Raw genomic sequence first — 24,892 nt, 5'->3', positions numbered from 1 at the left:
GATTTTTTACATAATTTTAATTTTATTATGTTATGGAATGGGTATCTTCCCATCAGCCCAATGGAGAAAATAATCACGCATCATTATCAAAAAGGGACTAAATGCCCTGATGCTTACCATCTAGTATTGCTTGCTACGCGCCCATACTTGGCTAACACCTTCCATGTATCAAGTAACTCAGCCTTCACAATAACCCACGTAGTAACTGCTTTTATATTCTGCACCCTTTTAAAAGACTGTGCAAATATATTCTAATTCTCTCTTTTCTTTCCTTCTCCCACTCTCTTTTTCTTACCCTACACTATACTCTATTTAACCTCCGAGAACAATGGTGGGAGCACCGGCCACCACACATGTGTATGTCTGGTGAAAAACCACGCTCAAACTTTTGGAAATTTAACCTCTCCCAACATATGGACCCTACTTATGATCACCTTTTTATCTCTTGCCAACTCATACAGTTATAAATTCCCAGTGAGATCCTGCTTCCTTACCCTCTAAAATGTCCATCAGAAACTCTCTTGGGGCCCCATTGTCAGCCAATACTACTGGCTACCTAGGGGCAATACACAACATAATCCAGATACTTTAAAAAGTATTGTGAACACTTGAACCATCATTGCAATTATTGACAGCTTGATATGGATGATTAAAATAGAATTCCATTTGCTTGCTTCATAATTATATCATTATATTTCTTTCTTTTTGCTTTATTTTAATATTATAATTTGGACAATTATCCAACAGAGTTCCTGGCAAGCATCTGGAAGATATCAATTTGAAAGAACTAAATGCTAATTCTCTTATTATAAGAGAATAATAAAGTTTTTTAAATTGCAAAATTGTATTCATGTTGAAAAACATCCAATACACATGTCCTCCACTATAAAAATGTCTGTAATTATTAAACATACTCCATATTATAAGAGATTTACAAATTGTGAATTCCACATAGAAATGTATTTTCCACCCCTCAGCATAACCCCCAAGTAACATGCAGTTAATTCTGCCCTTGGGGTATCATTCACATTTAATTTATCACTGATCTGTTGGAAGAAAAACTATTTCTCCCTAGGATGTGTCCAAAAATAAAAATGACTAGTTTGTACTATGGAATGTACTCATTGTGTCCAGGATGGGAGGAAGTAGATTTTAAGAGAAGGCATAGAGTCAATTATTGTGTTAAACCTAGAGAGAACAAAGACCATGCATTATTGGAAATGTAAAACCCAAAAGTGACTATATGCACTTTTCACTTTCAGGTAACAGATGTCTTTCTTACTCTGTTCTACTCATTTAGGAGAAACGATAAAGTGTCCCTTTTCCTTTGTCTCTTTTTCATTAACTCTCCTCAAACTTCCCCAGCGGGAAAAGATTCCCAGTCAATAGGCTAAGCAACAAGCCAATAAGCATCAATTCACAAGATCTCTCTTTCCCTCTCATCAAGATCAAGTAACTGGGAGGGGAGGGGGTTCCTCTTTTCTTGTGTTTCTGTCCCCCACTCAAGACAAAATTATCTCCCCACCATTGACTACTGATTCCTAAGCTATTGGTTGATTGTAAACTTCAGACCCTGTGGTCTGACAAGAGCACAAAAGGTCAGTGGACCCTAAAGGCATAAGCTGTGACGTACAATAGTTGTCGTAGCTACGCTTTTATAGGTACACGCGACCACCACGTTGTGTGGTTGTACAATCTCTGATAGTTGGGTTCCTGTCATCAACCCACGGTTCTTCGTTGAAACACCTAGTGCCACGGATATGGTTTAGCTAGATAGTGTTGTTCCCCAAACACAGTCCCATTCTCATCTCAAGATGCTCTGACAGGTCCTGGTGAGGTGCCAGCTGGTTGATTCAAGACCTGACACTTTTTCAGGCAGGGCTTGACTGCATTTGGCATCTTACTTTAAGCTACACACTTCAAAGCAACGTACAGGCACCTCACAAGAACCCATCAGAGCATCCTGGGATAAGAATAAGACTATGTTTGGGGCAAATGCATGGTTCAGTTGGTTAAGTGTCCAACTCTCAATTTCAGCATATGTCATGATCGCACGGTTTGTGAGTTCAAGCTCTGCACTGGGCTCTGCATTAATAGTGAGAAGCCTACTTGGATTTTCTCTCTCTTTGCCCCTCTCCTGCTCGCATTTTAAATACATACATACATACATACATACATACTTCAGGGAGAAAAAAAAAAGAATGGGACTGTGTTTGGGAAACAACACTATCCTGCCGTGCCACATCCATGGTACTTGGCATTGCAGATAAAAACCATGGGTTCGTGACTTGAACTCAACCATCGTACATTATACATCATACAACTTGATAGTATGTGTGCCTGTAAAAGTGGACTGTGGTTGTACATCATAGCAGGGAAGGACACTGATCTGATCCCAGAATAGTTCTTCTGAGTTTCTCCTACACCTCTTCTATAGTCAAGTAGAAGGGCACAGGAATAGCCTTCAAAGGCTGGTGCTCTGTTCCCTGCTTGGCCACTAGCTAGATGTGGGGTGTCTAGGCCTCCATGTTTGCATCTGCAAATGATAAGGGTGAATTAGACAATTTCCCAAACCCCTTCAAGCTCTCAAGTCTCATACTGACTGCCACCGAGAATCACATCAGAGTCTAAGATATTCCAACAAGTTTAAAGAATAGTGTCCGGGACCCATGGATTGTTCCCCCAATAGGAAAGGCAAACACACATGCAAAGAGGAATCCCCTTCCTCAGTTGACTGTTCACATGCAGAGCTTCTCAAGCAAGACAATAAATGCAACTGTTGAAGGGGCTCATGAATCTTGCCTGCTCTAGGTCCCCAGAGGCAAAAAGCATGTTTTATAATAAACATAGCTTGTTACAGCATAGCTCGTGACGCACATTTCTTGGATTAACTTCTTGAGATCTCTAAGTGCGATACACAAATAATACTAGTTGTGTATCTTTTGCAATCTGGAAAACAGTAAAAATCTCTCTTTAGGCAAGACAACATATGGGGAGAAGGGCAGATACACTTTCCCGAAGCAGTTAGCCAAGTGGTTTAAGATATGCCTTCTCGATGGAGGAAAACTTTCATTTATACCTGAACATTTCTTTTGAAGGCAAGGATGTTCTTGGTTATTACCATTTCCAACTCCTTATCACAGCCTTATGATGAAAATGCTCATCCTTCAGGCTAAGTAGTAGATACACTTACACATAAAACACATATTATTATAAATCTGCTAATAACATTTTGCGTTAACACAGAGGATGAGAGTGCTTTATAGAAGATACTTTTAGCTCGTTAATCCTCAGGGGAGCCATGAAATTGCTGGGGGGAAAGGGACAGTTTGCCAACTTTTCCAAATGACATAAAAACGCATGGTTTCAGTAGTTTGCTCAAATTTGTCTATGGAAACTTCATCAGAGCCTGACAGAATGCAGGGATGCTAACCTCAGGTTTGGACTGACAGACGCCACAGTCCTCTCATAAACAGATTAAGGCCCTTGTCTACAGGGATTCGGCATTCATTTCGTCCACCCCTCTCGTGCACCCTGGATCCTTCCAGCGCCTCCCGCCATGGGAGCCACTGACGAGAAAAGCCTAAGTCGCTGTTTGCTTGTGGGCGCAAGGAATGTCCCCTAGCTTCATCTTTACCCTTTCAGCTTCTGCTTCCTTCCTCTCCATCGGGGGATGTCCTTCAAATCTGCCTCTCGGCTGACCTGATGGTTTTTACTCCCATTTCAACCTGATAATCTCACTCCAGTCTCATGACTGCATCCTTCTTAAAGACAGAGTCCCCTGTGAAATGGCCAAGCCTCCTGCCCATGCCATGCCCACGAGGAGCACTGTGTGCTACTTGGGGCTTCAGAACATCACTGGTCATGCCCCCAGCCTCCTGCTCTGCCCAGGGAAGAAGATGGCACAGATATCAAGCCACCAAGTTAGGGACAGCAAAGCCTGGCTCCCCTAGGAAGGTAACAGCTTCCCAGGATGTCAGGGTCTCCTGAATGTTTCCAGGGAAACCTCAAAGAGCCTCTTCAGCCCGGCTGGGGTGCTACTGTCAAGAGGAAGTTACCATGAGGGCAGTATAGGTGTAGGGATAGTGGTAGGCCAGGTAGCAGGCGTCCTCATTGTGGGGGAAGTTGACCACAAAGGTGAGGGTATAAAAATGCTTCTGAGATGCTCCCCCTGTGACAGCAGTGCTCTGGCGATAATGATTTCTAAAAGAGAAAGGAGAAGAGAGAAGATGAGGGAGAGGTTCCAGATGCTATAAACCTCTCATGTTATATACTGGCAAAATGTTCTTCACTTGAACCACTACGTGGGTGAAATTTAAAAAGCAGAGAAACTGCCGGGTCATGAGCCAAATCAGAGCGTCTAGGCAGGTCCATCTGTCTCCTGATTGTGACATACATGCCATGAGCCTTTCCTTGCTGTGTCTGAAAATGAAACCTATAGAGTCACTGAGCTAGAAAATAGATATGTGAATAATTCTGAGTATCCTAAGGTGCTATGGCAGACATACACTTTATTCCTCCAATGTGGGTTCCCCAGGCCCCTGCCTCTCCCCAGATCCCATAGAGCACAGCCTGTCTTTCCCTTCTGCCCACCAAGTGAGTTTATTAGTAACCACTGCTACATATTGAGTTCCAACTCGACACTTAACACATATCACCTCATGTTATCCTTGCAACAACCCATTCTGTGGGTGAAGAAACAAAAGCTTAGAAAAATTAATTTGTCAAAGGTTGCAAGGAAAGCAAGTGGCCAATATGGGACTTGAACCCAGATCGGTCTGTCTGCAAAGCTTTGGTTCTTTCCACTATACAATACTTGCCTCCCAAAGGAATACATTTGTCACCCCAAATGTGGTTTGGCTTCTTATAGCTTCAGAGTACACATTTTCCTTTGTCAAAGATGAAGAACCAATTTTGATACTTCAGAGAACAGTATCAAAGTAAATTGCACCCAGCAGTACATTCCGAGCAATATTTTCCCCACACGCCGCCAGTTATGCCCGCGCCTTGCCTGTTGATGCTGAGACAGCTGTGCAGGCTTTCCTGAGAAATGTTATCATCAAGACCGCATTAAGATGCAAAATACACCCGGACACCAAAAGATGTAATCCCACCTTTGAACATTTACAATGTTGGCTTACTTGTCCGTTGGGCTTTTGGGTTTTATTGGGGGAAAAGATGGGGAGAGGGAAGAAATAGCAGGTAATGAATCTCTGTTCTTGCAAAACGTAAAAATCACAGATTATTCTTTCTGGCTTTTTGCTACCTACATGCCACCCTCCACCAAAAAAAAAAAAAAATCAAGCAAACACTAAAGAAAGAAACAAAAAACCTACTGTCTTATTTCTTGTGGTTTTGTGGTTTTTCAATATTTCTAAAACTAGGAATGGCAGTCCCACAAACTATGCCCTGCACATTCCTCTTTCCTCAGCCTCTGCCTGCACAGCTCCCTGGAGCCCTCGTCATTCTAGGGACAGAAGATACCCCCTACAGTATAAGCCCCAAGTCATTCTCCCTGTAGCTCTTTAGCATGACATTAATAGAACCCCCCTCCTTTGTGACTACAGCCTTAGAAACTTCCACAAGGCATCTTCACCCATGATGCCATCTGGGTCTTGATACCTAATTGGGTCTACTTTCTCCATAGTTCCCCAAAGTTCTGTACTTTCTCCAGGGTCAAGGCTCTGGCTATTAGAAAGTATGTGAAGAAGCAGATGAAGGCTCAGAAAGCCACATATGCTCTACCTTTGATGGTCTTTCTGATTTCCCTCGTAAAAGGCTCCATTGCAAATGCTCGTTGGGTCTACACCTAGCTGAACAACGGGTACTGATCAGTTACACTTCTCCACAACAGAAGAACCAAGTGAAATGAAATGAACCAGTCAAAATGATCAAAATGTTGACAACCAATCAAAATGTGGAGGAGTGTTTCACCTGATAGAATACACATGTGAGCACACACCTGTGCTCACATATGCATATTCGTGAAGGCAAAGTCATGTGGAAGCAAACACCTAGTGCCTTCCCAATACCAAGATTTTTACCTGCTAACACTAGAAACAGAACCTGCATCTTTCCTCGGGTATAATTGATTTCCCTGAGGGCCAACAGGGGTGGTCTCCTTGGACATGAACCTTGCTTCTTTGTACACTTCCCACTATGCTATTAAATACACTGAAGTCACATGACATGTGCACACATGCATGCACACACACACACACACACACACCTGCTGTAGCTTGGTGGGCAAGATTCTCATGGGCAAGACTAAATGCTCCCCATCGATAAGCCGGCCCTCCCCATAATGGTTGCAGACTGCTGGGATTTAAGAAAAAATGGGCATTACCCCACTTACAATGAGTTTCTGTTAAAGGAGATTCCATTACAACCCTGGTTTGGGGGTCTAAACCCTAGCTGAACCTAAAGCAAATGTCATCTCCCCACTGGAGTCTCCTGGTGGCCATGCTGCACCAGGAGATGACTCTACTAATAGCAAAAACTTTCCTCTTCAGGGACCTCCACACTTTCCCAAGATCACCATCTTCATAGTGACTTGTTCAATAAATGTCTAAAGTGAAACACTTGGCTTGCAACAATTCAATCTGTCCATGATAAAGTTAGATTCTAAGAACAAGTCATTTTTTGTTTCCCCAGTTATGATGAGAATATGCTGGGGGATATTTGTAGTAAGGTAGTAGCATTCATCCTTTATATTTTAAGTGTTTCCCAAGCTCTTCCTTTGTACGGAAGACCCTTTCCCTCTTCCTCAGACTACGTCTTCCTTCAAGACTCAACCCAACGGTTTCCTCTTCCAAGAAGTCTTTCCTGATTATCTGCCCTTTTACACACTTCTTGCCACACTCTGTCTCTCCCTCACTGCTAACACTTTATGACAGGGATTATTCTTATCCATTTGTGTATCTTCATGTTTGGCATACCACCTGGACATAGCAGCTGTTCAGTTGAGTCTGTAAAATAAATGGACCTATAAGACTCCAGGAGTAGTAATTAGAATGCCTAATATATTTCACCTCTAATCCTACTGGTATCTTTTTAAGGTAAGTGTTGCTATCCACACTCTACAGATGGGCAAATGGAGGATCACAGAAGGTAAGCGTCTTGAGCAACTCCACACAGAAAGCTTAGTAAGCAAGACTCAACCCCATAAGTGGGCTTACTCCAAAACCAAGATTTCTTTTATTGTATCACCTGTCTCTTGGGAATGGATAAGAAGACAAGAAGTCTTTTGGCCCAATGTAGCAAGGAAGAATGTGAAGTTTGGTCTTTATAAATTAGTGCTGCTTATAAACTTAAAGTCTAATGTAAGAGAAGGAATGTAAACTAAAGCAGATGACAGCTCATGAAAATGAAACCGATCACTGACTCTTTAAGTCACTGGTGCTGCTAAGAAGTTTCTACTAGTTATGAGCAACTGCTGACATTCACTGAACATCTACTATGTACCAAACACTGTTCTCAGCTTTCTACACACTTTTTTCCTCATTTCATGTACTCCTTGGAGCAGCTCCGTGGGGGAGATGCCATTATTGTCTCCATTTTATAGATGGGGAATCTGAGATTGAGGTTGGAAAAACCTGCCCCAGGTCATACCACTCACGAGTGGTAGAAGTTTGATTCCAAGAACTTTCTCTTCTTGATCTGCTCTTCGAGATGGAGAAGAAGCCTGGTGAAAATCAAGTGCATTCTCAGATTTGCTGGATCCTCAATAGGTCCTGTTGGGTCAAAGATGACCCAGGATTGGATCGAGCCAGTTATCCCACAGTTAAAACGCTTTGCTTTTCCAGCCCCTGAACCATTTGTCTTAGGAAGAATCTGCACTTTTATAATCATAAAACCTTCAATGAAGCAAGAAGCAAGGTACACAAATGCATACTTGCGAACTCAATCTATTTCCATTTGTACTTAAAAATATGCCGGGAAGTCATTTTTTTTTCCTGTGGATGCATGAAATGAGCAAATGCCAAGATACAGAGGGAAGTAGATAATCTTATAATGGTGCTGGCTCTGTTTAACATGGGTGCATCATTTCAGTTAACAGGGTCTAATAAGGCAGAGCGGCCATGCCACCAGCTTCCCCGTGTCCGCAGCTTTACTAATATTCCCTTCAATGCCAAGTCTCCTTCCTGAGATCCCTCGGAAGGATGCACAATGGCAGAGTCCCTGTATGACATTCATCTTCATGAGTGAGCTGTTCCATCTCCTCTCAAGAGCGGAGATAAATGTCAGAAGAGATCAGCTGTTGTGTATTACACGGCCACTCAGAGCACGCCGCTTCCCTCCCTCTGCCCTTCGGCACCAAAATTACTTTAGACCTAAGCTGGGAAAGAATTCGAAAAGGTGTGAGGCTGTGTACATTAGAGGGAGAAGCAGGCCGCAGGGAAGTAAATAAAGCAGAAACGGAAACCGTCCTTGCTTACTTTTATGGAAGGCATGGAAAAAGGAGGCTGCCCTTTTATGCCCTGCCCCCGCCCCTCACCAAGAATCCCTTTTATTTTCTGGCCTACTGGTCTGCAAGGTGGGTGGGAGAAGGGGATGAGATAGAGGAGGAGAGGGTATTCTGCGGTGGGGAGCAAATTAGTCAACTGTGCATAGGAGAAAATATTAGAATTTTTCCTTCAGTGTATTATGATCCAGATACTAAGAAAGAAACTCAGTCGTCTGAGGTTGAATACAGTGACAGACACTACTGTCCTTATGGCGTCCAAGTCAACTTCATGGGATGAACAGTTATAAAACCAATTTCAGTAGAGCAATCTTATCCATTCTTGTTTTCCAGGGCTGGAATATGCACACCACATTATATCTTACACCTACAGTTTCATGTGTCAGGATAGCTGTATGGGAAGAGTTCCACACTTCCCTCGTTCTTTGACTTTTAACTTCTGGCAACGTAGTGAAGTTTGCAAAAGCCTACCTTAGATTTATAGATTATATTACCTAAATTAAACTAAACCTCACAATACAGACTATCAGGGTTTTTTTAATTCTGCTTAGAAGCCACAGATTGATAGCAATATTAAATTTTAAGCACCAAGGGCCCAAAATACGAGAGAATGGACATGGCCAGTACCTCGTACTTTTCACACTAGCTCTTTCTCAAAGATTCTTATTTGTGTAAAAACAAGATAAGACATCTGGGGAATTATTCAAAATCTTTTTAAAATTACACCAAGGGCTACTGATAACAGTATTTTTCATGGTAAACCCTAAGGGTATAATATACCTTGAGTTATCAATAGCATAAACATACAACAACTAGGGAGGAGCCAAGACGGCGGAACAGCATGGAAGTTGTGTGTCTCGCGTCCATGAAATACGGCCAGACCAATACTGAACCATCCTACACACCTAGAAAATGGATTGGAGGATTAACACAACAATCTGCACAACAGGAAGCACAGAATTCAGCAGGTATGTGGCACGGAGAGGTGAGTTTGGGGAGCAAGAAGCCGTGAAGGGTAGGGAACCGCTTTTTCAGGGGAGGATGGAGACTGGGGAGCGGGGGGAGAATTTGGGAAAAGCATCCCTCCCCAAAAGCAGCTGGAGAGAAGGTGGAAAATTGGAAACAGCCGCAGGGACTAAACTAAAAAGGGAGAAAGAAAGAAGAAATGAGAGGGTTTTAATTCCATTAAGACTGTAAACAAGGGGAACGCAAAGGCTGCAACTCTGCAGCTCGATACCTGGCGGTGCTCTGGTGGGAAGGGTGAATCCCCAGGAGTAGAGTGGGGTCCGGGAGGTTCTCGGGCCACACGGGGAAAAGCGGTTCCACTGCTGGAAGGGCACTCGGTAGAGACTGTTGAAGCCACCCGGTCCCAGCAGACCCCAGAAAACGGCCACATTCGCTGGTGCTGGAACAAGGTCATTAAGGGTAGAGCCTGGTGCCAGATGTGTGTTGTGATTTTCCATAATCCCTGAGACGGTGCTGCTACACTATCTCGAGAAATTTTTCTGGGGCGGGCTGGCACCTGGCCGCAGTTTCGGGGCACTGGCAGCAGCAGGGTCCGGCAGGCGTTCCTGGGTGCAGCCGACATTCGGCCATTGCTCGGTGAGGCCCTCCCGCAGAGGGGCGGAACGGCTCAAAGCCGCAGTCCTTCGGAAGTAAGGGGCCGGGGAAAACATGCCCCATCTGAGACAAAACTCAGGAGAGAGGTACGACCTGGGGCCTGGTCACGGAGAGGGAAAAAGCAGGGAGTGGACAAAAGCTGAAGACAGAGAAGTGCGCGATTGCTGACCCAGGAGAACAGACCAGGTGGCTGGGTGGAGGCATTTTCACCTCTCCAGCGCATGTGCATACGCATACGCACACGCACCTAAGAGCGCGGCAACACTCCGCCCCAGTAGGCTAGCAGCGCCATCTAGTGGAGAGCGGAGCTGTTACACTGAGCCCCGCCCAACCTGGCCGACTTCACTCTTGAAGAACACAAGTCTCACCGCCGGCTTAGTTTATGGACCATAAAGAGCTACATACACTGACTTCTAGGGGAAAATGAAGCAATTTCAGTCCTACTTCAATCTGTTAGCAAGTTCACCTACTCAATTTTCTTTCTTTTTTTTACTATTTTCTTTTTCTCTTTTACAATTCTTTTCTTGAATACAGAAAGAGAAAAAATTCATTTTTATTTTCAACTTTTATTAAAAATATTTTTCTCTAATTTTTGTTACTATATTTTTTACTTTTGTGTAAATTTTTTCACATTCTATTTTACTTCTATCACTTTGTTTTAGTCTACTTCAGTGTATTCAACTTTTCAAATTTTTAAATAATTTCTGTTTTTTTCCTTTCTTTTCTCTTTTTTGTTTTTCTTTTTCTTGAATGAAGAGAAAAACTTCATTTTTACATTCAATTCCTATTAAAAACATTTTTATTAATTTTTATTACTATATTTTTTCCTTTTATGTAATTTTTTTCAAATTCTATTTTACTTGCATCATTTTTAGTCTACTACAGTGTATTCACTTTTTTCAAATTTTCAAACGATTGCTTTTTTCTTTTTTTCTTTTTTATCTTTTTTCTCTTTTTCATTTCTTTTTTCTTAAATACAGAAAAATAAAAAATTCATATTTTTTAATTTTTATTAAAATATTTTTAATTTTTTATACTATAGTCTTTACTTTTGTGTATATTTCTTCAAATTCTATTTTACCCTCATCATCTCATTTTAGTCTACTTCAGTGAATACATTTTTCCAAATTCTCAAATGGTTTCCTTTTTTTTCTTTCTTTTTTTATCTTTTTCTTTTTCATTTCTTTTCTTTTTTCTTGAATGCAAAAAAAGACAAACTCATATTTATTTTTAATTTTTACTACCAATATTTTTCTTTAATTTTTTTCTACTATATTCTTCACTTTTGTGTATATTTTTTCAAATTCTATTTTACCCCCATCATCTAATTTTAGGCTACTTCAGTGTATGCATTTTTTCAAATTCTCAAACGATTTCCTTTTTTTTTCTCCCCCCCCTATTTTTTTTCTCTAATCTTTCAAACCACTTTCAACACCCAGACCAAAACACACCTAGGATCTAGCATCATCTATTCAATTTGTGTGTGTGTGTAATTTTTAATTTTAATATTTTTTTAATTTTAATTTTTTAATTTCAATTTGTCTACCTTATTAATTCCTTTTCTCCCTTCAAAATGACAAAACGAAGGAATTCACCCCAAAAGAAAAAGCACAAATGAACGACAGCCAAAGATTTAACCAACACAGATACAAGCGAGATGTCTGAACCAGAATTTAGAATCACAATAATAAGAATACTAGCTGGAGTCGAAAACAGATTAGAATCCCTTTCTGCAGAGATAAAAGAAGCAAAAAATAGCAAGAATGGAATTAAAAATGCTATAACTGAGCTGCAATCACAGATGGATGCAGCGGCAGCAAGGATGGATGAGGCAAAACAGAGAATCAGCGATGTAGAAGACAAACTTATAGAGAATAACGAAGCAGAAAAAAAGAGGGAGATTAAGGCAAAAGAGCACGATTTAAGAATTAGAGAAATAGGTGACACATTAAAAAGGAACAACAACAGAATCATAGGGGTCCCAGAAGAGGAAGAGAGAGAAATAGGGGTAGAAGGGTTATGTGAGCAAATCATAGTGGAAAACATTCCTAACCTGGGGAAAGACACAGACATCAAAATCTGGGAAGCACAGAGGACCCCCATTAGACTCAAAAAAAAAAAAAAAAACCACATCCATCAACAAGGCACATCATAGTCAACTTCACAAAATACTCAGGCAAGGAGAGAATCATGAAAGCAGCAAGGGGAAAAAAGTCCCTAACCTACAAGGGAAGACAGATAAGGTTTGCAGCAGACCTACCACAGAAACGTGGAAGGCCAGAAAGGAGTGGCAGGATATATTAAATGCGCTGAATCAGAAAAATATGTAGCCAAGAATTCTTTATCCAGCAAGGCTGTCACTCAAAATAGAAAGAGAGATAAAAAGTTTCCCAGACAAACAAAAAATACAGGAGTCTGTGACTACTTAACCAGCCCTGCAAGAAATTTTAAGGGGGACTCTCTGAGGGGAGAAAAGATGAAAAAAAAAAAAAAGAAGAAACCCAAACCAACAAATAAAGACCAAAAGCAACAAAGACTAGAAAGGACCAGAGAATACCACCAGAAACTCCAACTCTACAAGCAACATAATGGCAATAAATTCCTATCTTTCAGTACTCACTCTGAACGTCAATGGACTCAATGCTCCAATTAAAAGACATAGGGTAACAGAATGGATAAGAAAACAAGATCCATCTATATGCTGTTTGCAAAAGACCCACTTTAGACCTAAACACACCTTCAGATTGAAAGTAAGGGGATGGAGAACCATCTATCATGCTAATGGTCAACAAAAGAAAGCCAGAGTAGCCATAGTTATATCAGACAATCTAAACTTTAAAATAAAGACTGTAACAAGAGATACAGAAGGGCATTATATCATAATTAAGGGGTCTATCCACCAAGAAAACCTAACAATTGTAAACATTTATGCACCAAATGTGCAGGAACCCAAATATATAAATCAATCACAAACATAAAGAAACTCCTTGATAATAATAGTAGGAGATTTCAACACCCCACTCACAGCAATGGACAGATCATCTAATAGAAAAATCAACAAAGAAACAATGGCTATGACTGACACACTGGACCAGATAGAATTAACAGATATATTCAGAACATTTCATCCTAAAGCAGCAGAATATACATTCTTCTCCAGTGCACATGGAACGATCTCCAGAATAGACCACATACTGTGACACAAATCAGCCCTCAGCAAGTACAAAAAGACTAAGATCATAACATGCATATTTTCAGTCCACAACACTATGAAACTCGAAATCAACCACAAGAAAAAATTTGGAAAGTTAACAAATACTTGGAGACTGAAGAACATCCTACTAAAGAATGAATAGGCTAACTAAGCAGTTAAAGAGGAAATTAAAACATATGTGGAAGCCAATGAATATAATAACACCACAACCCAAAACCTCTGGGATGCAGCAAAGGTGGTCATAAAAGGAAAGTATATAGCAATCCAGGCCTTGCTAAAGAAGGAAGAAAGGTCTCAGATACACAACCTAACCTTATTCCTTAAAGAGCTGGAAAAAGAACAGCAAATAAAACCCCAAACCGGCAGAAGACAGGAAATAATAAAGATTAGACTGGAAATTAATGCTATCAAAACAAACAAACAGAAAAAGTAGAACAGATCAATGAAACCAGAGGCTGGTTCTTTGAAAGAATTAACAAAATTGATAAATCACTAGGCAGTTTGATCAAAAAGAAAAAGGAAAGGACCCAAATAAATAAAATCACAACCAACACAGCAGAAATACAAACAATAATATGGCAATAAAATGGGAAATCTGGAAGAAATGGACAAATTCCTAGAAACATATACACTACCAAAACTGAAACAGGAAGCAATAGAAAATTTGAACAGACCCATAACCAGTAAGGAAATCGAATTAGTAATCAAAACTCTCCCAAGAAATGGAAGGAAAACTTCCAAACTCTTTCTATGAAGCCAGCATTACCTTGATTCCAAAACCAGACAGAGACTCCACTAAAAAGGAGAACTCTAGACCAATTTCCCTGATGAACATGGATTCAACGTTTATTTATTTTTGGGACAGAGAGAGACAGAGCATGAACGGGGGAGGGGCAGAGAGAGAGGGAGACACAGAACCAGAAACAGGCTCCAGGCTCTGAGCCATCAGCCCAGAGCCTGATGCGGGGCTCGAACTCATGGACCACGAGATCGTGACCTGGCTGAAGTCGGACGCTTAACCGACTGCGCCACCCAGGCGCCCCGAACATGGATTCAAAAATCCTCAACAAGACATTAGCCAACCAGATCCAACTATACATTAAAAAAATTATTCACCACGACCAAGTGGGATTTATACCTGGGATGCAGGGCTGGTTCAATATCCACAAAACAATGAACGTGATGCATCACATCAATAAAAGAAAGGACAAGAACCATATGATCTTCTCAATAGATGCAGAGAAAGCACTTGACAAAATACAGCATCCTTCCTTGATAAAAACACTCAAGAAAGTAGGGATAGAAGGAGCATACCTCGAGGTCATAAAAGCCATATATGAACGACCCAACGCTAATATCATCCTCAATGGGGAAAAACTGACAGCATTCCCCCTAAGGTCAGGAATAAGACAGAGATATCCACTCTTGCCACTGTTATTCAACATAGTATTGGAAGTCTTAGCCTCTGCAATCAGACAACACAAAGAAATAAAAGGCATCCAAATCAGCCAGGAGGAGGTCAAACTTTCACTCTTTGCAGATGACATGATACTTTATAGGGAAAACCCAAAGGATTCCACCAAAAAACTGCTAGAATTGATTCATGAATTCAGCAAAGTTGCAGGATATAAAATTAACGCACAGAAATCAGTTGCATTCCCATTGTTGCACCAACAATGAAGCGACAGAAAGAGAAATTAAGGAATCAATCCCATTTACAGTTGCACAAAAAACCATAAAATACCTAGGAATAAATCTAACCAAAGAGGTGAAAAATCTATACACTGAAAACTATAGAAAAGTTATGAAAGAAATTGAAGAAGACACAAAAAAATGGAAAAATATTCCATGCTCTTGGATAGGAAGAACAAACATTGTTAAAATGTCAATACTACCCAAAGCTATCTACATATTCAATGCGATTCCTATCAAAGTAACACCAGCATTCTTCACAGAGCTAGAACAAATAATCCTAAAATTTGTATGGAACCGGAAAAGGCCCCAAATAGCCAAAGAGATCTTGAAAAAGAAAACCAAAGCTGGAGGCATCACAATCCCAGACTTCAAGCTATACTACAAAGCTGTAATCATCAAGACAGTATGGTACAGGCACAAGAACAGACACTGAGATCAATGGAACAGAATACAGAACCCAGAAATGGACCCACAAATGTATGGCCAACTAATCTTTGACAAAGCAGGAAAGAATGTCTAATGGAATAAAGACAGTCTGTTCAACAAGTGGTGCTGGGAAAACTGGGCAGTGACATGCAGTAGAATGAACCTGGACCACTTTCTTACACCATACACAAAAATAAACTCAAAATGGATGAAAGACCTCAATGTAAGACAGAAAGGCATCAAAATCCTCGAGGAGAAAGCAGGCAAAACCTCTCTGATCTTGCCCGCAGCAACTTCTTACTCAACATGTCTTCAGAGGCAAGGGAAACAAAAGCAAAAATGAACTACTGGGACCTCATCAAAATAAAAAGCTTCTGCACAGCGAAGGAAACAATCAGCAAAACTAAAAGGCAACCGACAGAATGGGAGAAGATATTTGCAGATGACATATCAGATAAAGGATTAGTATCCAAAATCTATAAAGAACTTATCAAACTCAACACCCAAAAAACAATCCAGTGAAGAAATGGGCAAAAGACATGAATAGACACTTCTCCAAGGAAGACATCCAGATGGCCAACCGACACATGAAAAAATGCTCAACATCACTCATCACCAGGGAAATACAAATCAAAACCACAATGAGATATCACTTTACACCTGTCAGAATGGCTAACATTAACAACTCAGGCAACAGCAGATGTTGGCAAGGATGCGGAGAAAGAGGATCTCTTTTGCATTGTTGGTGGCAATGCTGGTGTAGCCACTCTGGAAAACAGTATAGAGGTTCCTCAAAAAACTGAAAATAGAACTACCCTACGACCCACAAATTGCACTACTAGGCATTTATCCACGGGATACAGGTGTGCTGTTTCAAAGGGTCATGCACCCCAGTGTTTATAGCAGCACTATCAACAATAGCCAAAGTATGGAAAGAGCCCAAATGTCCATCGATGGATGAATGGATCAAAAAAATGTGGTATACACACACACACACACACACACACACACACACACACACACACAAAATGGAGTATTACTCGGCAACCAAAAAGAATGAAATCTTGCCATTTGCAAGCACGTGGATGGAACTGGAGGGCATTATGCTAAGTGAAATTAGTCAGAGAAAGACAAAAATCATGACTTCACTCATATGAGGACTTAAAGAGACAAAACAGATGAAAATAAGGGAAGGGAACAAATATAAGAACAAAGGAAGGGAAGAAAAATAAGGGAACAAAAACAATATAAAAAAAGGGAGGGGGACAAAACAGAAGAGATTCATAAACATGGAGAACAAACTGAGGGTTACTGGAAGGGTTGTGGGAGGGTGGATGGGCTAAATGGGTAAAGGGCACTAAGGAATCTACTCCTGAAATCATTGTTGCACTATATACTAACTAATTTGGATGTAAATTCTAAAAAATGACAGATACATTTTTTTTTAAAAAGATACAACAACTAGAGGGGCATCTGGGTGGCTCAGTTAAGCACCTGACTCTTGGTTTCAGCTCAGGTTGTGATCTCACAGTTTGTGGGTTCTGAACCCCACATTGGGCTCTGCACTGACAGCTCAGAGCCTGCTTGGGACTCTTTCTCTCTTCCTCTCTGCCTCCCCCCACCACCCACTTGCACGTGCGCCTCCGCTCTCTATCTCCAAAATAAATAAACTAAAAAACTTTTAAAAAAAGAATAAAGATATAACAACTAGGTAAACCTTTGCAGTTATTATTTGTTCCATCTTTTTTTCATCATTTACGATTTTAACTCTTTGCATGTCTTCCAACATATATAATATATTAGTATAGTAATACATGCATAAGTGATTAAAATAATTTAGGAACAGATTTATATTACAAGTACATGCATGACTATATCTTATCAAAACAAGCAGGAGATCACTTTCAAACTGATGACAACCAGACCCACAAGGCTGTCAGCCCATATTCTTCACTGATCACTGTTTTTGTCACTTTGTGAAGGAAATGAGTATCTTATTCCTTTCAAGTGTCTGTTTCTCCTCTACCCTTCCACATATGTACTCAGGTATAATAAGCACCCTAGGACCCCCTTTAGGACATCGTACTAAATCTAGGAACTTAATAGCATAATAGAAACAGAACTTCTGGGGTGCCTGGATGGCTCAGGCAGTTAAGTAGCTGACTCTTGATCTCAGCTCAGGTCATGATCTCACGGTTCATGAGTTAGAATCCTGCTTCAAGCTTTGTGCTGACAGTGTAGAGCCTGCTTGGGTTTCTGTCTCTCCTTCTCTCTGCCCCTCCCCTGCTCACTCTCTCTGTCTTTCTGTCTCTCTCAAAATAAATAAATAAACTTAAAAAAAAAAGAAATAGAACTTCTGAGTTTCTGATGACATTTTGGAAACATGGAGAAATAAGGAGGTAACGTTCTCTCAAAGTAATACACCATAGAGAATAAAGGCAGGGGTGATGCAAACACATCATTGAGAGCAGATCAACTCAAAGACATTGATGGGTAAAAAGGGAGAAACATGTTACATAATCCAAGGCATTCTACAATAGGGAGAGGTGTCCTGAGTTGTGGCTGAATAGAGACACACACATCTATCCTGTCATTAAATCCCATTATTGGAAATATGTTAACATAATGTGGTGAATAATTGTAAAACAAACTATGTTACAATGTAGCAATCTTATCCATTCATCTCTGTTGTATTCATGACTGCAATATGAAAAATGAATTACATTACACATTCATGGTTTTCATGGTACCCCTCTGTTGCTCTTTAATCACATAACAATTGTCTTGTTAATGAATCTAACTAACAGCTATTAACATTAATGTTGGCTTTCCTTTAGGCCAAGGCTGAGCTTTTGCATGTGTGGCTTCTTCCTCCCTCTCTCTCTGGCAGATGCTCAGTGCTCAGTCCCCACAAGCCTGCTCTTTATTCCCCACCTCCCAGAGAAGCAGCCTCTGGGGAGAGTTCTTCTCCACTGGGAGAGAATACTGAATGTTGTGTTTGTCCAATCTCTTAACTAAGCTCCAGATCCAAGCAGGTGGCAAGCCGGATCTCTCATGTGTATTTAGCGTTACTATTTTCACAGGACACACCAAGGTTCAAATTTAGGTTTCCACTGTTTCTCCCTGCAGCTGTTGGCTTCTACCAACTGGAGATGAATTTTAGTCTAAACCTCCTTGGAACATATACAGATCCGGACAGTTGCTAGATATGTAGGCCAGGGAGTAATTGCCATATAGGTGAATGGAATACCAACGAAACTATAACATTTTGCTGTTATTCTAAAGAATATAATGAAAATATCACCCAGGTCCATATCCTAATACATCAAGGGTTGAAGATGGCCAACTCTTTTATTACAAATGTAAGTCAGCCCAGTTCTGTATTTTGTAGACTGGACTTATCTCTATGGTGATTTTTGCCTTTGTGTCTGATGGAGCAACACAATTCCTGACCTTTCCTATCAGTGCCCCTGTCCTCAGTCTCAAACGCCAAAAGGCATGAGAGGATACAATCTCTTTCTTTTTGATTATTAATAACAATACTAAACTCCAGAATGTCTGATAATACTCTTATAATATCAGAAAGAGCTACAACTTGCTTTATCTAAGAAAACAAGTGCTAGCCTATCAGTTTTTACAAGAAGCTAGCAGTGAGCTAATAATTAATTACCTATTTCCTGCCTGTCCTAACAATTCCTCTCCTTCTTTTATCTTATGAATTTGTATTTTACTTTCCATCAAAAGAAAATGCACAAATGAGCAATTCATGGCTTGGGAATCCATTTCTTTTATCAACAGATATGGATAATTTAGATTTCATTACAACCTTGCAGAATAAATTGATGAACCTGGCTACTGATCAAGGGTTGAAGATGAATTCTGGAAATGCTCCCTCTTTTGTTTTTTCCAAAACATCGTCTTGCTGTGGAGGAGTAGTCCCTTAGGTATATCTGTCACAGACCCACTCCCATCTACTTCAGAAAACTGAAGCACTGGCTGAGTAAGAACAGGCCAGAACATCTCAGAATTTTTGTTCACCGGGATACGTGGAAAGAGGTCAAGGTACTGAAGCTTGATGTACTAACCACAGGTTGAGTATGTACAAGTTCTAATGTACAACAACAAGGTCTAAGAGTTTCAATTTGTCTAAGTGAGGACAGGTGAGTTTTCTGAAAATCAAAAGATTTCTTGGGGTGCCTGGGTGGCTCAGTCAGTTAAGTATCTGACTCTTGGTTTCAGCTCAGGTCATGATCTCACCCTTCATCAGTTCAAGCCCCACATTGAGCTTTGTGCTGACAGCGCAGAGCCTGCTTGGGATTCTCTGTCTCCCTTTCTCTGCTCCTTCCCTGCTCACACACTCTCTCTCTCTCAAAAAGAAATAAATAAACATTAAAAAAATGATTTCTTGGGTTCCACTGCCGGTGCCATTTAACATGCCTGCGCTTCTGAAGGGCATTTGCCATCGGAACAGAGACAAGTGCAGCAGACAAGCAGAGACGGCTGAGGTTTATAAGATCAACGTGAAGAGCAGGAAATTGAGGAAGAATGAAAGAGCAGAGGAAAGGAAGCTAGCAACACTGTGACTTACTTGTAATAGCAGATTTCATAGCCCATCCGTATCCAGGTGGGTCTGCCAAGAAGAGCCTCCTTCACAGAATACAGAGTTGGCTGCATTCCTGCATGGAACAAAGGCAGGATTAATCGCTGGGGAAAGAGGGAACGGAAAGAGGGTTGTGGTCCTCTGAAACATGGCCCTCCAAGATAGCCAGATCCTAACCCCTGGAACCCATGAATGGTACCTTGGATGGCAAAAGGGATTTCATAGATGTGATTAAATTAAAGATCTTGAGATGGGGAGATTATCCTGGTGGGCCCTAAATGCAATCATTTATGTCCTCATAAGAGGGAGGGAGAGGGAAGTTCGACTGCCCAGGAAAAGCCATGTGATTGAAGCAGGCAGAAAGAGACTGGGAGAGGCTATGCTATCAGCTTTAAAGGTGGAACAAGGAGCCATAAGCCAAGGGATATGAGGAACTTAGCTCCAAAAGCTGGGGGGAGGGGTGCCTGGGTGGCTCAGTCAGTTGAGCGTCTGACTTCAGCTCAGGTTATGATCTCACGGTTTGTGGGTTCGAGCCCCGCGTCAGGCTCTGTGCCGACAGCTCAGAGCCTGGAGCCTGCTTTGGATTCTGTGTCTCCTTCTCTCTCTACCCCTCCCCCACTTGTGCTCTATCTCTCTCTGTCTCTCAAAAATAAATAAATTAAAAAAAAAAAGCTGGGGGGAAAAAAAGAAAAAAGAAAATCCCCAAGATGCTCCAGAGGGAGAATGGCCTTTCTGGCACCTTGACTGTAGCCCAGTGAAACTGACTTTGGACTTCCGGACTCTGGAATTGTAAGAGAGTAAATCCGTCTTGTTTTAAGCCACCAAGTTTGTGACAATTTGTTACAGCAACCATACAGAGCAAATGCAAGAGTTGAGGTTCATATTTTCTCTTTCTATTTAAAAGAGTCTATTTAGTCAGTACAAAATAGAGGCGGTAACCTGTGTGCAGACATAGAGGTATGGGAACATTTATTCCTTACTCAAAGCCACTCAATAAATTAGGATATGACCTAGCACTAACACGCATAATTTTCCATTCCTGGAAATGTTCAAAATAAATGTGGGCTGCTAGTCAATTTGTCCCTTAAATCTCTCCTCCAAAATGGCCACAGGTATTCAGTAGAATTTGAACTTTCCCCATGTTTTCTTGGAGTTTAAATCAGCGTTGTCCAATTGGATTGCGCTGTTTTCCTGTCTGGGGCAAATAGGTCAGTATATTTGCTACTGTAGGATTTAGGCGATGGAGAGAAGGAATAAATGACAGTGCTCAAGGGCCTCAAAAAGTTCAAGGTGGGGCAAGGCAGTCAGGAAGGGGTGGAATGTTGTGTATGGCGTTAACATGCCACAGCAGAATGGAACTTCCAGACTGCCTTCCATGGTGGCTATTTGCCATAAGATGGCCACCACCTTGCCACGTCTAGGACCAAAACATTCAGCCCAACTTCAAACCCTTTGGGAACCCAAACAGAGCTTCCAGTAATAATCCAAACAACCAGAGGGGCATCATTCCTGGTGTTAGCCAGAAGACCTCTGTTCCCCAAGAGCTCATACCGTAATTAAACTGGCTGTTGGGCTTCTCACAGTTGATGACGTTGAAGCGGTATGGAACAGCAGCTCTCATGCCGCTCACCTTGAAGTAGAACCACTGTTGATGTTGGCTGCTATTCACATCAGCGTTGACCAACAAGTCATACTCCAGCCTGCAAAGTCAGAAGCAAGATTGGAGGGCTAAGAGTCTTTGAGGTAACTTCCAACACTGAAGAGCCTACAAACGTCAGATTCTAGATGACAGATCTAAGACCCAGGATCTCAGCTGGCCAGTAAGTTACAACGATCATACTTACCTCACAATATCGGACACACTGGCTATAGAAATTTGGGGAGAGGAGAGCAGGCTCGTGGTATTAAGAGAATCAATTATGCAACTGTAGCATATCTTTTTATTAAACTGTAATGGATTTTCTCTCCAGTAGGAAAAAATTCAAGTGCATGATACCCCAGAGAAAATTCAATCACATCTGGTTGGATATGTCATTATTATTTGATGCTACACATTACTTTTGAGCCTCAGTCTCCTCATATGGAAAATGGAAATAGTGTCTAAATTCGCAGTGCTGTTCTTAAAGATCAAGCGGAGAGTTGATGTAAACCCCCAGCAAAGCAACAAACGTGAATTAGACTAAGAAGGCAGGAGTTGTATGTTCATTTTGTCTCTTTTTAACTGATTTAACTTACATGCAGTGAAGAGCACAAGTTTTAAGTGTAAGAATCAGTGAATTTAAACAAATTCATCTGGACACTCCTGTTTGACAATTACCCAGATCAAGATACAGGCCATTTCCAGTACCCCCAGGAGTCTCTTGTGTGGCCCCTCTCAGTCACAATCTGCAAGGGGAATCATTTTTTTTGCGTTTTAGCAACAAAATTAACAATGCAGCTTGGACTTCAGCATTCTTACCGGTATAGTTCATTTTCCAAAATAGTATCACTCCATCCCCTTGGCATGTTCTTTGAGTTTCTCTTCTAGAAGGGGTAATATTTTTGCCCTGATCTGTTCATACTCTGCTGCTCTGGAGCCCTGACCCCTGGCATTTGCAGTGAGATTTGTGGAGGGGTGGGGCTTTGCAGAATGCATAAAAGTAGGGCTATCTGATACAGGTCCACTGCCCATGCTGTCCTTCTAAGCATCTCAATCGAACCAAACCATCCAGCCCGCCATACAATGAATGAAGCATAATCCACTGAGTGACATTCATGAGGACAAATTTGGAAAGATGGTGACCCTCAAATTGTCTGCTATGCCCACAGTCCTTTCCAAAAACTGGTCATAAAAAGTCCTTGCCTAGAAGTAGGTTTGTTTTCTGTCATTTGACTCTGTTACCCTGACCAAAACTAATCAGTGTAGGATTCCACACTCCAGCCAAAGGCAGATATATGGTATATGGAGAGAAAGATCAGCAACACAGGCACATCATGGACTGACCACTGTACCACTATGAGACCCCGGATTAGGTTTTCTCTCCTGGATCCCTTAAATATGACATATAGAGAAAAGGAGTAATAAAAGCTGGCACTATAGCAAGAAGTTAGAAGCTGAGCTGGTAATGAAAAGAGAAGGTGGAGAAGGAATCTCAACATAATTGCCTTTCTCTTCTTCAGCCAAAGTAGCTCAACTTATATTTGTCTTATATGTTGGGCTTCCTTAAAACAGTTCATGCACAAAACAAACAAAAAAGGATCACCGCTTGCCTCCCCCCAAAAAACAGAAAAACTTCAAAAAGACTCCTCAGGTAGGGGTGCCTGGGTGACTCAGCTTGTTAAGTGTCTGACTTCAGCTCAGGTCATGATCTCATGGTTCATGGGTTCGAGCTCCCCATTGGGCTCTGCACTGACAGTGTGGAGCCTGCTTGGGATTCTCTCTCCCCCTCTCTCTCTGCCTCTTCCCTGCTCTCTTTCCCTTTCTAAAAATAAAATAAATTATATATATAAAATACATATATATATATATACATACCCTCAGATAGATACAAAACAGGCCAGACTATACTAAGTTCTATGCTCTAGCTATGGTGAATACCCATCTCTGAAGATAAGCTAATGCTGACTGAGGGCTTACCATGTGCCAGGTACTATTCTAAGAGCTTGATGTGTTTTTAGTTAAGTCTCAAACACATCGCTATAATGTGGGTGCTATTACTGTCCCCATTTTCTGGGTCAGGAAAGAAAGGCATGGAGTTGGTTAGGTAATTGCTCAAAGTCTCCTGGTTGGAAAGGGGTGAGGCTGCCCCTGGCAGTCTGATCCCAGAGTCTGTGACGACCACCCCCTTAACTGTTCTAACTGTTGTTTTCAGGAGTTTACACACAGAAGATGGATTGTATATCCTGATTCTGGCAATGACAAATATAGTTCACACTGGTGTAGAGGAAAGAATTATAACATAGCAGTCTCTTCTGCACTGGAAATCTATGTTTTGTTTCCCCCCTCTTTTAGTTTGTGCAGCCCTAGGCTTTCCTTGCCTGTGAAATACTTTTCCTTTTTTTTTTTTTTTTAATGTTTATTTTTGCAAGAGAGCATGAGCAGAGGAGGAGCAAAGAGAAGAGGATACGGGATCTGATGCGGGCTCCGCACTGACAGGAGCAAGCCCAATACAGGGCACAAACTCACAAACCATGAGATCCTACCTGAGCCGAAATCGGACACTCAACCCACTGAACCACCCAGGTGCCCCTGAAATACTTGTCTATTAACAAGAGCTCATTGAGAGTTTCTGGCAAAGAGGCATGGCACTAAATATGCCCTTGAACTAAGGATAGTGAACCTCTCCATGGGGAGCCCAATGTTCTTGCCACCTATGTACACAGCTGTAGGAACAACAGACATGAAAAGGTACAGGACTAGGGGAGCCCATGTACATTTCCGAGTCAACAGAACTAGCCCTGGCATCAGCCTAAGTACAAACATCCCATTCAAAGGACTCCCACGCCCAAGTATGGAGCCATGATCTTGAACATAGGTGTATTGGCAATTTTCACCTCTAGTCTCCACCTTGCTATGACATTGGCTAGTGAGCCCCCTAGTGGTGCGCTGGTAAATGTTTAACAACAGACTCCCAGGAAAACTTTCACTTGTAGTGTTTGCCAGTCCTCAGGGTATAAACACTCCCACCATGGCTGATTTCACACTACCAGTGTGAGGCCGCTGTACTGAGAGTAGGGACGAGAGACACAACCCGTTCTCTTAAGCTGCCAGCAGCTACCTTTGTGGGTTTCCTTACTTACTCACGCACTTGGATGGCTTTGCGGAGATTTCCTGACTCAAACTTGGAGTAGAACCGCAAGCAATCGGAAGCAGTGTCTTGCAAAGGCCTGTAAT

At 41.4% G+C, this 24,892-nt stretch overlaps 1 protein-coding gene across 2 annotated transcripts in view; it reads right to left on the bottom strand.

The window, feature by feature from the left end:
* Positions 1–24,892, bottom strand: part of AGBL1 (AGBL carboxypeptidase 1) — a 696,557-nt gene that overhangs the window by 563,332 nt on the left and 108,333 nt on the right. For both annotated transcript variants that reach the window (XM_047086819.1, XM_047086820.1), the window contains exons 12-15: positions 24,799–24,885; positions 21,571–21,719; positions 20,008–20,095; positions 4,059–4,203 (exon numbers count right to left, since the gene is read on the bottom strand). In XM_047086819.1, the coding sequence (XP_046942775.1) occupies positions 4,059–4,203; positions 20,008–20,095; positions 21,571–21,719; positions 24,799–24,885 (469 nt within the window). The remainder of the gene's footprint in view (positions 1–4,058; positions 4,204–20,007; positions 20,096–21,570; positions 21,720–24,798; positions 24,886–24,892) is intronic.

The sequence above is a fragment of the Lynx rufus genome, unplaced genomic scaffold, assembly GCF_022079265.1.
Source record: "Lynx rufus isolate CCGP_SWC_20201006 ecotype Redwood Valley unplaced genomic scaffold, mLynRuf1.p SCAF_21, whole genome shotgun sequence".
In the NCBI taxonomy this organism is placed as follows: domain Eukaryota; kingdom Metazoa; phylum Chordata; class Mammalia; order Carnivora; family Felidae; genus Lynx; species Lynx rufus.
This window is presented reverse-complemented; position numbering and strand designations above follow the sequence as displayed.